Below are 12,954 nucleotides of genomic sequence, written 5' to 3' on the forward strand. Positions count from 1 at the left end.
ATTTGAAGGAAATTAAAAGATCTTCTTGCTATAAAGACATTTTCCCTGTAATAGTTTGTGTTTGCAGTTTCCCTCATTAAATTGTGATCTGGAAGAGCACAGATAGTATCTTATTCGGCTTTGTGTACTTAGCGCTTAGCATGGTGGCTGACACGGGACAGACACCCAGTTAAGTTTTTGCCAGATGAGTAAATAACAGATTGTCAAGCCCTGAAGAGTGTGTGTTATTAGCATCATGTTGTCAAACTTCACCCCACCGCCTCCTGGTGTTGAGTGTCAGACAAACGGAAATGTCTAAGAATCTATGAGACCTAGGCTGAGTGTTCTAGGAAAAGAGACTTATTATTTAACAAACGGAGCTGCAACAGGATTGGAGAGGGATCCTCCTAACACAGTAAAGATCAGAGCCAGAGACCCCCTTCTTTACCTTCCCTCCTTGATTCCCTAGTGGTTCTAAGACAAGAGGGATAAAATAAGTTCTAAAGGGGTGTTATTCTTTGAGGAGGAACCACAGTCCTATTTTGTGTGACCTGTGCCCTAGGCATGTGGATTTTATTTTTATTTAGGTGACTACAGTGACAATAGAATTGACAGGTGTAGCCGGGGCTGGTGTGGGAGCTGTGCATGTCGACCAGAAGGGATGTTCCAAGAAGTGCATCCTTGTTCTGTCAGGGGCTTTGTGGACTCATATTGAGCGATCTGGTTGCCATTTTTTAGAAATTGGGGGACCTGAGTTTACACTACCATGTCCATGCTCTAGAATGGCACCTATACTATTGTATTTTAGCAAGTTTATAAGAAATCTTCCCTGCAATACTCAAGCTTTTCCATGGTGGAATCCATGTCTTTATCCTCCATGGATCCCCAGTACCTTAGACAGTCTCAGGTTAACAGTAGGTGGTCAATAAGTGTAGGAAGAAGGTAGGAAGGAAGTGTGGGAGAGAGGCAGGGAAAAATGCTGGCTTTCCAAGTCCTTTGTCTCTGAGGTTTCAGAGTGGGAACTAGGAAACTAGAGCCAAGAAAAGAAGGCGGTACATGTGACAACATAGAAGAAGCATCGCATGGTACCTGTAGTGACACAAAGATTACATTTTTAGCCCTTCAGTTTTATGGGCATGCAGTAAGCATACGTTAAATGATTTTTGAATGAGTGAATAGTATGAATCGATAAAAGTAATGGCACATTTGCTGGACAACTTTTACAGTTAAATGATCTCCCATCTCCTCCAGTTCTTACTCTGCCTCTAGGTTCTCTCCCTGGCACCAGCTTCCAAACACCACCTCCCCCTACTCCAATGCATGTGATAATATCAGAAGACTCGTTTTTCCACCTTTGTTTTGGATTTATTATCTAATGATTTTCTCACTAACAACACTCTTCAAGTTAGTCACAGTTTGGTTCGATTCCTCCAACACGCTACTCAAGACACAGTTTCTGGATCTTTCACAGATTTATAATGAAATGATTAAGGAGTCATTGAGGTCCCAGTGGGACCATCTGTCAAAATGTGAAGATAGTTCAGCCTATCAGCCTGTAGATGCATTTCCAAAGCACTGGGAGATCTTTGGGTTAAACATGTAACACCTGCATGAGTGTAAGTTTATATAGTTGAGGGCAGGAAGGAACCTTGAACATCATCTGCTTCAACCACTCCCATTTTTTCAGATAAAAAGCAAGCTGAGAGGTTAAGGACTTTTCAATGTCACTTTGCAAGTTATGGCAGAGCTGGGACTGGGAATAAAGTTCAGTACACCCATTGCCTCCTGGGACACAATCTCTTCTCACACAATCTTTCCTCTTTTGCTCCCGGTTGCTTCAACCCTCCTGACGGAAGTTTATCCTCTGAGATGCGAAACTGATATGGACAAATCCTTAAAAAGAGATGCCGGCAAACAGAGAACTTGATGATAAATAGGGAGATGATGCAAGCACAAGGACTGAATCCAGAAATAAATCATATCTTCACATAGTGTTTACTGAAATTGCATTTTGAATAATTTCCATAGAAATTATTTTACCCACCACAGGAATGTTACTCCCTCCCACAGGGATTTGACCAAACAGAAAGAGAAGCAGAAGGGAAGAAGAGCAGTAATTTAGATTTATATATAAAACATTAGTTGGAACCTAAGTAATAAGCCTCAACTAATCAGAATATTTTATGCATTCTGCCTGTTAGTGGAAAAAGCAAACCACAAGAAAGCAAGCATATATCAGAGATTTAAAAAATGCTTCTAGGGCTTATTTTAGGCTTTACATTTTTTTCCAAATTCCCTGCACTATCTTTAAAATATCCCACTGCACACCTCCCTCCTTCTCCTCACGTGTTCATTTGTTCATTTAATCAATCTGCCAATATTTATTGAGCCCTTTTCTGATGTCCCAAGCACTCTGCTAACTTAGAGATGAAAACATGGTTTTCCATCAAGTTTAATGCCTGCTTAAAAGTTATCCTAAAAAAAAAAAAAGTTATCCTAAGAAGACTGGGAGTTTTTTCACCTTTTTTTTTTTTTTTTTACAGTTATATTTCTAGTTCTATAAATGGATAGTTCTGTACTGAATATTTCCATTTGGCCGTCCAGATGCACTGTGCACCATTCTGCAACCTGTCGTGTACTTCTTGGGGAGTAGGGGTAAGGACTGACCTTTATGGAGCAGATAAATCATGTTCCTTTGCCCTGGAGTTCAGCAAATGAGAGGAACCAACAGGTCAGAAGATCAGAGTGTGGGAGGAGAGACAGGCAGGGCTATTCCCATTCCCCATACCTGCCAAGCTGTGGATGGACAGTGGCTACACTCCTCTCCTAAAGATCACAGCATGTTAGGTAACCCTTCCTAAAACTCTTGGATTAGCAGCTGTCCTATAAATCATTGTGACTGACAATTACAAAATAATGAGTATATTTCTGAGAAACAACAAAAAGCAGTATAGTTGGGAGCTAAGCAAACTGCTACCTAAAGTAGCTACAGAGGATGAAAACAGGTCAAGATACTCTTCCCACCTACCCTTTGAAAAGTGATCTTCGAAAAGCCACTTCATGTTCACAGTTGGGTGAGAAAAGGTTCATATTCTCTGTTTTTCATAAACCTAACCCTGCCATGCCAGGATGACAAGTAGGCCCAATTTTATTCGGTTGAGAGTAGCTGCCTGGGGCACAGTCTTGAAAAAATTGTGAGGCCTATTCTCAATCTCTGTATGTCAGTATCTGCCAGGGACATGGGTCAGGGCATATGCTTGAAATATGGCTCCTGACTGTAATACCCATCTCTATACTTCTAAATGAGTCTGATTTGGGACAATTAGATTCTGGGACAGAAACTAGTTTCTAGAATCACAAGAGTTACAATTTATGTCATTTAGCCCTCCTACTTTTTACTCATTTTACATAAGGAAAAGAAGCACATGAAGATTAAACAGTTCACTGAGATCAGTAATGGAACCACCATACAAATTTTCTCCAAATTCATGCTCAGTTCTACTTATTAAGGACAAAGTGAAAAACAAAAAATCGCTGATTGCAACTGTCAGTTGAGTTTTGCAAAGTCCAACAGAATCTAACTGGTTAGAGATGGGATTTGACAGAGACAGTGAGGGTAACACCCTCCCTGTTTTTAGAGAGATTAAGGTATCTTTTGGTGTTGTTTTTAGAAAGATCAAGACCTAAGGATTATGTCTGACTTTCAGTGGTCACAGCCAGGATCCTAGAATCACACCAGACAGGTACAGAGTGGGCAGGAATCTGATGTAGTTTGATTACATAGACGAAATAGAAAAGAGCTTATCTAAAGACACTCCAGGAAGCTTTTTGGAGACCTTGCTATAGTTCTTTCTGTAAAACATAAATCCAGAAGAGGGAAGCCTACTCACCCTAGTTTTGAAGTAGCTGAGAGCAAAGGGTGGTAATTTAAAAATAGAATGAGTGTGCAGATAACAGATGGATCTTGTCTTTAGGGCCATACCACCTGGAAAAGATATGGCATGCAGAGAGATAGCAAAGTAAGATGTTCCTTCAAAACTTTAATTTGCTCATTGCTAAGCCCCATTTCCTCCATGGAACATATGTCCTAAGACTGTGGGTGAACAGTGGGGATGGGGAACATTGAAAACAATCTCTTACATCCCTCCAAAATTATGCTCTCCATTCTAGATCCATACTTAAATAAGGCAGCAATCCTCTGTCTTCTTTGAAGATCTGTATTCTACTGTTGAAAAGCAGTTTGAAAAAGAGTATGGAGAGAAAACATGAAAATGAACAGGAATCCCAGGGCCTGCAACACCTCCATATAATCAGTTTTCATCCTGGTACTGCACATGAAGGATTCTACAAGTAATGGAGTCAGTTGTCTGAAGATCAATAACTGTAAATTATTCACTTATGGGGCTTCCCTGGTGGCACAGTGGTTGAGAATCTGCCTGCCAATGCAGGGGACACGGGTTCGAGCCCTGGTCTGGGAAGATCCCACATGCCGCGGAGCAACTAGGCCCGTGAGCCACAACTACTGAGCCTGCGCATCTGGAGCCTGTGCTCTGCAACAAGAGAGGCCGCGATAGTGAGAGGCCCGCACACCGCGATGAAGAGTGGCCCCCGCTTGCCACAACTAGAGAAAGCCCTCGCACAGAAACGAAGACCCAACACAGCCAAAAATAAATAAATTAATTAATTAATTAAAAAAAAAATTATTCACTTATGTCTGCTCTGGCTCTCCCCATCCTCACCACCTTCTCCCAACCCTGATCAAAACGTCTTCATTGTTGTGGAGTAGGAAAGAGTCCTTAAGGTAAGAAGGTGAATCTAGAAAAGACTATGGCCTTGGCCCTTAATTTTAAGAAAAAGGTACTCCGAGAAAAATTCTACTTTGCTATCCACATCACCCAGCCTCTCCCTTGATTTTACTTTTTTACCTTCCAGGAAAAAAGTGATAGTAATGCCACCCTTCAAGCACCTAAGTAGCCTTCCCAAAGACCAGATAAGCCTCCTGATTACTACCCTCATACAAAGAAGATGCTACAATTTGCACTTCCCCAAAAATTACTAGGGAAAAACAGCATCTTTTAATGTTATGGGTGGAGAGATGAGAGCATCAATCGTTTAAAACTCAGCCATTTAGTTGCTCTGACTTTGAAGCATGACAAGGATGTGCCCTTAGGTGAAACTGTGCCTTGCTTGGACCAGCCCCAGCCTTAGCTCCTTCTGCTTTACAGTGGTGTCACTTAAAGTAGAGCACTCATCTGGAGATCAAAGTTCTTCCTATTCCTGCTCTTATTTGTTGTGTGATTTTTCATTAAGGTACTTAATATCTCTGGACCAGTGTCACCAAATACAAAATGAGGGGTAGAACTAGAATTAAGCCAAAGGTGTAAAAGAACAATCTCCAAATCATTATTATTGTTTCCCATGTATTTTAGTGACTTTTGGAAACTATATCACTCTAAGGGAGACTCTGCCTCAGTTTGATTTAGGTCACAATGAGTCCAGCATAAGACAGTATGGCCAGAGAACTGTGGCTGTACCCCAGATTATGAAGCAAAAGGTTTGCCTTCATTGTGGAATCTCTCCCTCTGTATTTGAAAAACATATTCAATATAAATGAAAGGTCAGAGGTGAGTGGATTGTGCTTCAAGTAAGTTTTGAACATAGATGCCATCTAGTCTTTGCATTCTGCAAAATTCTTCTTTAAGTGAATAAATGTGTAGGGTAACTCTCCATTACCTTGATCAGCATCTAATACCAACCTGACACTTAGAATTAAATTAGAGAAACAAAATTGGATACTTTGAGACTGGAGGGCTGATTATACTACCAGAGCTAAGAGTGGATTTAAACTCTTTCCTTATCCCATTTAAATCTAACTAGATATAAACTCTCCATTACTGAGGAACAGAGGTGTGTCTGCAGAGGTGGAGGTTCCCCTTGATGTTCTTGGTCAAGGAAACCTAATCCTTTCTTCTGACACACATGGTTGCAATAGAAAGCGTTCCCCAACTGCCAGTCTGGTTTTAATCTATTGTTTCAAGTAAGATGGGATTTTCAGGGAATGTTAAGGAAAGAGCAAAATTACTAGAACTTACTATAAAATAAAAGTGTTGATGAGAAATCAAATTTTAAACAAGTGTTCAAAATTCTAAGCATGAACATATGTAGACATACAGTGCATGCTACAAGTATACGAAAATAAAAGGTTTTAATTGTAAGTATATCTAAAGTCTGCTTTCAACACATTTATGTCTCATTTTACTAAAGCTCTTTGGCTTACCAGATGATAGCCATGGTAAAATATTGCCAATAAATACAGTGGTGCTTCATTTAAACAACACTGTTGGACAATGAAATATTCCATAAGTGAACTTCCCATGTAATCAAACTAACCCTGCATTATACAAACCTTTAAAATGTTAACCATTTTATATGGAAACTTCTCAAAAGTTACAACTTTTTCTTTAAAAGGTACACTGAAGAACATCTTTTCCTGAAGATTCAGGATTAACATTTACAATACTCATTAAAATATGCTGAATATACTGCACTTCTTAGAAGAGCAGAAGATGGTGAGCTTAGATGATGGTGAGCTTTTTCGTGATACTTTTGCCAACACCAAAAGGTTTCAGACCGCCATTGTAAGAAAGTGCAAAAGCAGACAAAACTAGCTTGCTTTTAATAGGTCTAGTGTCTTTTCTGCTGTCAGCTGTCCCTTCTGGCTAAAAGCATACCAATCTGTCAATTAACTGCTTACTTTGTCAAAATAAAATTTAGATTTAAAAGATGTGCCTACTTTGTGCAAGGTACTATACTAGGTGCTAGGGAAATGTAAGAAACGCAAAAGAAATCATCATGCTGGCTGAGTGACACTCAAGAGTCACCAGGTCACCACTGTGGTGGGAAACACAATTTATTCTAAGTTTGAAAATAACTTTTTTTTTTGAAGTACAGTTGATTTACAATGTTGTGTTAGTTCCAGGTGTACAGCAAAGTGATTCAGTGTTATACATATATATATATACACACTTTTTCAGATTTTTTTCCCTTATAGGTTATTAAAAACTATTGAGTATAGTTCCCTGTGCTATACAGTAGGTCCCTGTGAAAATAACTTACTTTTAAAAATATAGATATTGAAGTGATTACACACAGCTGTCCTGATATACCTTCTTCAACGGGAGTGTCTTGGAAATATCTCCCATGAAAATATCAGTCATGTGAGTCTTTGGAGATAAAAGACTAAACTTACTGCTTGAGGAAATAAAGTGGGCAGGCCCTGTGACAGCTTTCTGCCGAAACCCTCATATTATTGCTAGGCTTTATCTTATAATCCAGGTGGCTGAGGATGTCAGAAGTCTAATCTTGCTAATTCCTAGGGTCATCAAATCTAATTAATATATCTGTAAAAAACTGTATTTTAATGTTTTGCTGTATATATGAGTACAAAACATTTAGGCATTTATAAAACTGCATGTTTACAAGAGATACCTTGTATCTTTATAAAGATCAATCATCACTTCCACTGGCAAGGTCTCTTTCCTGGATTTCAGTAATACCTCATTTTGGGGGCTTTAAAACATTATTTGGCTACTCCTTTCAATTTCCATCATCCGACTATTTTTATTCCACAAACTCTACCTTGTAGTCTCAAAGATTTCCTTGGATTCAGTTACCATCTGTTTTGTAGCTCCGACCTCTCTACTGAGGTCCAGACTTATCTAATTGGTGTCATATTTGGAAGTACTACAAGCACCTCAAATTTAAAAGAGACAAAACCAAACTGATTAGTTTTGTTGAAGAATGGCATTTGATTTCCTTAGTTTTATTTTTTGTCCTCATTCCTACAATTCCTTCCCTGCTTATTTCTGTCTTACATCACTTATGCTTGAACTTCACCAGTACTATGTACCACTCTCTAAAAGATTTTTACTGTATGTTTTTAATTGATAAATTTATAAGTTTTGTCTTACCTTGTTGGATTTCAGTTCCATTAAGAGTATCAGCATCCTTACTGCATTTATCTCCTACCTCTCCCTAATGAATAAATACAACAAAACACATAAAGGAATTCTGACGAATCTCTCCCAATTATATTTTTACTGATAGATTTTTGGGTGCACTAACAGAAGTAGGAGTACCATGTTAACTCTTCTCATAATTTAAGGCAAAACTCAAAACAATTTCTTCTATCAAGTGTCATCTTCTTTCTGAAGCCTTCCTTGGACCAGGGTGAAGCACCACAGTCATAACCACCCCACCTCCCCAATCTCGGCATTTGCTTCTTTAACACCTCAAACAGTGCATCATTTATTTATCTGCTACCCCATTAGCCCGTACACAACTTGAAGGCAAGATATATCTTTCTTTGCACCTTCAGTACCTAGCAGATGGCAAGGTTCAACAAACGTTTGCAGATCGAATGCATTAATGAGGCCACATAGGTCTCAAAAGACCACTTACTGCCCTCTAACAGGATTGGGGAGGTCCCACTCCTAGAGAAACTTCTTAAAAGCTTGCCTCAGGACGGCTAGGATCCGAAAGGCAACTTACTTGACTTTCTTCCAGTTTAAAAAACACTGCTACTAATATCCTCGTAGGAGACTGTCCCTTCACGAAACCTGCGGAAATATTAGGTCTCCAGGGCAAATACTAAAGCCAAGCCCCACCCCGTTTCTGACCCCGCGACCTGCTCTGCGAAGGCCGGACTCCCCCAGGCACCGGCACAAAGGCCCGCCCCGAGGGCAAGGGCGCATGCGCAACAAGCAAAATCTGGGACTTCCCCTCTGAGCAGATGTCACTCAAGACTAGACGGCTCCGCCCTTCTCAAGATGGCGCTGCACTCAATGCGGAAGGCGCGTGAGTGCTGGAACTTCATCCGGGCATTTCATCAAGGACCCGAAGCTGCTCCCGCTCCCCAGGTAACCGAAGCTGGCCCTTCTTCCACTAGTTTCCCATCCCGCTAGGTCCTTCTCATCCCTCTTTCCTCCCTCCGTTTGCTTCTCCCTTCCCGTTTCCTCTGGAGACTACCAAGCCCTTCCGTTCCTAAGGTCGATTTGCCTAAGACTGCCTTCCTACTCGGAGCGTGGCGACCTCGCAAGGATTCGCGGTGACGTAACGCGCCTCTGGTGGGAGGAGCGCGCCGCCGCTTACCCACTTAGTCTCAGCCCCTCCCCCTCTGAGCGCCCTGAGAGCGCCGCACCTCCGCTGTTGCCCGGCAACGCGGGAAGCCCAGCAGTGTGTGAAGTTATACGATACCAGAGGTTCGGTCCCTCCGGCACTGCACACCTTGTCTTGATCCCGTTGCTGCTTTTACTCTCCTTTCCCTAATAGCAAGCCAAGGGTCCAGCGGAGAAATTAGAGAAGATGTTTCGTTAGGAATCGACCCGTTTAAGTAGGTGCACCCTCTTGACGTCCTCCCGCTGGCAGTGCGGTACTTGAGCAAGTGTCAGTGCATATTCCTCTATGATTTCTCCTCATTGCCGCGAAGTAGACCTGTATCTAGGAGGTTCTATGAAGGAATTTCAGCAAGCTGCCAAAGGCGTCGTCCTGTCCTGGCAGCACTCCTGTTACCATTACTCTGTAGTGTTGAGAGCATTGACATGACCTTCAACCCGTCCTGTCAGTATTTAGAATTTTACCCTCATAGAAAAAGGGGGAAAAAAATATATATATATATATACATATACACACACTCTTTCACTTATTCAGATATTTACTTCACCCAGACATTTACTAAACGTCTTCCAAGTGCAATCTCAGTGGTAGGCACTTTGCCATACATCTCTTGGGAGATAGCTCTTGGGAACTAGGGAGATCTTAGAGATTCTGTGACTATTAGGTGATTTCCTGGCATCCTTGCATATTCATTGTCATAATGTGTAAGTGTGAGGAGCATTTTGCATGGTAACTGGTGTATTAGAGAGAGCACTAGACTGAAAGTTAGGAAACTAAAAGTCAAGGGATTTGTCTGCCACTTGCTAGCTGTGTGGCATGACAAGTCATTTAATCTCGCTGGACTTATTTTCTTTAGCAAAATGGGTGGAGGAAGGGTTGGACTGATTGACAGTGTTCCTTCAAGCTTTGGAAAATCTATGGCTCCATGATTATGAAGCCAAAGTAAAGCAGTGAGATTAATTATGAAAACCAAGATTTAAGTTCAACTTGTTATTTTAATCATCCCATAAATTACTTAACTTTCTGTACCTAAGTGTTCTTCACTGATATGGGCCTCACAAGATTCTTGTAAGGATAGAGGATATTACGCTGTAAAGTTATTTGTCAAAACAACTATTTAAATGTTGTTTGAAATTTCAGGCAGCATTGTTAGGTAAAAATTGATTCAAAATTAGATAAATACATCAAATACTCCTCTCTTTGAAGTTTGAGGTTTGATTCTGCAGAACCAGAATTGGTTGATTATTATATTTATAGCTAATAGTAGCATATTAAAACCTGTGGATTCAAAGTAACTAAGTCTTACGGTTTTTTTTATTGGAGTATAATTGCTTTACAACGTTGTGTTAGTTTCTGCTGTAGAACAAAGTGAATCTGCTCTATGTATATATATATATCCCCTCTGTCTTGAGTCCCCCCCCCCCCACAAAGTAACTAAGTCTTAGACCCAAACTTCCTCTTGTAACAAACTCAAGAGTTGAGGATGTCATAAGAAATAGAGACTCAAAGAGAAAAGAAAAACAAACTACAGCCCACTAATGCTTGTCCTAGGAAGTTTAGGGCATTAAATCATTATAAATGCTAAAGAATAGAATTCTTAAATCTCTACTATTGTTTCAGTGGCATTTATGAATACAATTATCTTAATCAACTGTTAATCTAGATGGTCTCAAGATGTAGAATTTCCAGAACAGATTAGTGTTTCAAAACCTTTAATTTAGCTTTGAGTAGAATATGAATTAAATGTAAGCAAGAGCACTTCTTAAAGCATAGTTCTACATATAAATTAAAAAAATTTTTTTACTGAAGTATAGTTGATTTACAATGTTGTGTTAGTTTCTGGTGTACAGCAGAGTGATTCAGTTATATATGTATATATATTCTTTTCATATTCTTTTCCCTTATAGATTATTACAAAATATTGAGTATAGTGCCCTGTGCTACACAATAGGACCCTGTTGTTTGTCTATTTTATATATAGTAGTTCGTATCTGCAATCCCAAACTCCTAATTTATCCCTCCCCCACCCCCTATAGTTTTCAGTCATTAAAAATGATGGTTTGAAAGACTAGTGCAGTCTTTTGAAAGACCAATTGAGAAAAGATATAAAATTGCATTCATAGTGTAATTATAATATTATATTTGCAAATAAATATTTATATAAATATATGTACAAGAGAAAAAAAGACTGGAAGGAAACAACTATTCTTAACTTTTTTTGTTTCTCTTTGGTTTTCCTAAATAGTGGATTAAAAGTGATTTAAGTTTTCTTCTTTAAGCTTGCTGTATTTTTCACATGTTCTAAGTTGAAGATATATCACTATCAGACCCAGAATAAAGTTTTAAAACATAAATCTTCAGATAAATGTATAGTCATTATATCATCTGTGATACTGTAGCTCTCTGAGAGAGATATTTACTTGTCCCACAGTGCTGTTATTAAAATGGCCTTAGAAAAGTTATTAAAATGGCTTTAGAAAACTAAAAATATATGGCCATTTTTCTTGTATGTATCTTCTTTTTGTCTTGAAAAGCTTCCTTCGAAGTCAAAGAGATTTTGTGAACAGATGCAGAAATATGTGAAGGAAGAATTGGGTCCTTAAACCAGATGCATTAGACATTTTTATGATATCTCATAACCTTTGTAGAAAACAAAAATTATTTTGCAGGGGTGGAAAGAAATGTATATTTATCACATGAGTGATTCTATCAAAAACTAACAAATAGCAGTTTGCTTGTTATTAGTGTTGGCTGCACCAGTTACTCCCTGAGGTGAAAAGCAAAAGTGTATGAGCCACAGCAGTACTTTGCTAGAGTAATGCAATTCCTAGGTTGTTTTAATGTTTCCTTAAAAAAGCAAAATCTTGGGTAATAAGCTTGGCATTGGGCACCTTTAGTTATCTCAAGAGCAGGCTTTTGCCCCTCAAGGCTAAATGTAGAATCAAGTTTAAAATAAAAACTAGAGAAAACAGAAATAAAAGTGTATCAAGGCATACTCATTATATGTCTACAATTTATATGAAAGTGATTTATTTTGCCAGGTGTTACCTCACAGAAAACCGCTGAAGTCTGACAAGACGAGAGTAGTCACAGAGTCAGAGGAATGAAGAGCTGACATGTTATGTTTAAACGATGATGGCGTTAGGTAAATTTAAGCCTGTCATCATTGACCAAACACAGAATCCAGACTTCTTTAAGCACTAACTCATGACTGTATTGTGCAAAGAGTGAAATATTGATGATTAGAAGACTTTTGCAAGAATATTTGTAATCATTCAGGTGCAGTGTAAAGTGTCCACATTTTTATCACAGTTGGACAACACACTTCATTATTAGCTGTCCCAACCTGGGTTTGGCCAGTATTAACATACTGTTTCTACTGTTCATGGCCGCTAAATGTAGCCATTCAATGAAGGAATTGTGCCTGCAAAAAAATAGGCAATGTATTAATTTTTTTATCTTGTATTTAGTTCTCACAACAAGGCTTTTTTAAAAATTGCTCCTTTTTTAAATTTTAAAATAATTTGAGATACACAAAGTTGCAAAGTACAGAGTATTCCTGTATACCCTTCACCAAGCAGCTTCTTCTTGCACAATATAATACAATTATCAAAGCCAAGAAATTAACTTGGGACAATTTCAAATTTCATCAGTTTTTCCACTAGTCTCCTGGTTTATGATGAAATCTGGGAACCCATATTGCATTTAGTTGTCATGTCTCCTCCAATCTATGGCACTTCCTCAGTCTTTCATGACCTTGGCCTTTTTGAAGAGAATTGGTCAATTATTTTATAGAATGTC

At 39.1% G+C, this 12,954-nt stretch overlaps 1 protein-coding gene and 1 long non-coding RNA gene across 3 annotated transcripts in view; one reads left to right on the forward strand and one right to left on the reverse strand.

Moving 5' to 3' along the window:
* Positions 1 to 8,705, reverse strand: part of LOC133086888 (uncharacterized) — a 48,581-nt gene extending 39,876 nt beyond the window's left edge. The window contains exons 1-2 of the long non-coding RNA XR_009700362.1: positions 8,530 to 8,705; positions 7,950 to 8,013 (exon numbers count right to left, since the gene is read on the reverse strand). This is a non-coding gene — a long non-coding RNA (uncharacterized LOC133086888). The remainder of the gene's footprint in view (positions 1 to 7,949; positions 8,014 to 8,529) is intronic.
* Positions 8,706 to 8,801: 96 nt separating this feature from the next.
* The window catches only part of WARS2 (tryptophanyl tRNA synthetase 2, mitochondrial), a 93,818-nt gene continuing 89,665 nt past the window's right edge, over positions 8,802 to 12,954 (forward strand). For both annotated transcript variants that reach the window (XM_061186102.1, XM_061186103.1), the window contains exon 1: positions 8,802 to 8,897. In XM_061186102.1, coding sequence (XP_061042085.1) covers positions 8,808 to 8,897 — 90 coding nt within the window. In that variant the 5' untranslated portion in view covers positions 8,802 to 8,807. The remainder of the gene's footprint in view (positions 8,898 to 12,954) is intronic.

Source organism: Eubalaena glacialis, chromosome 3, assembly GCF_028564815.1.
Source record: "Eubalaena glacialis isolate mEubGla1 chromosome 3, mEubGla1.1.hap2.+ XY, whole genome shotgun sequence".
Classification (NCBI taxonomy): domain Eukaryota; kingdom Metazoa; phylum Chordata; class Mammalia; order Artiodactyla; family Balaenidae; genus Eubalaena; species Eubalaena glacialis.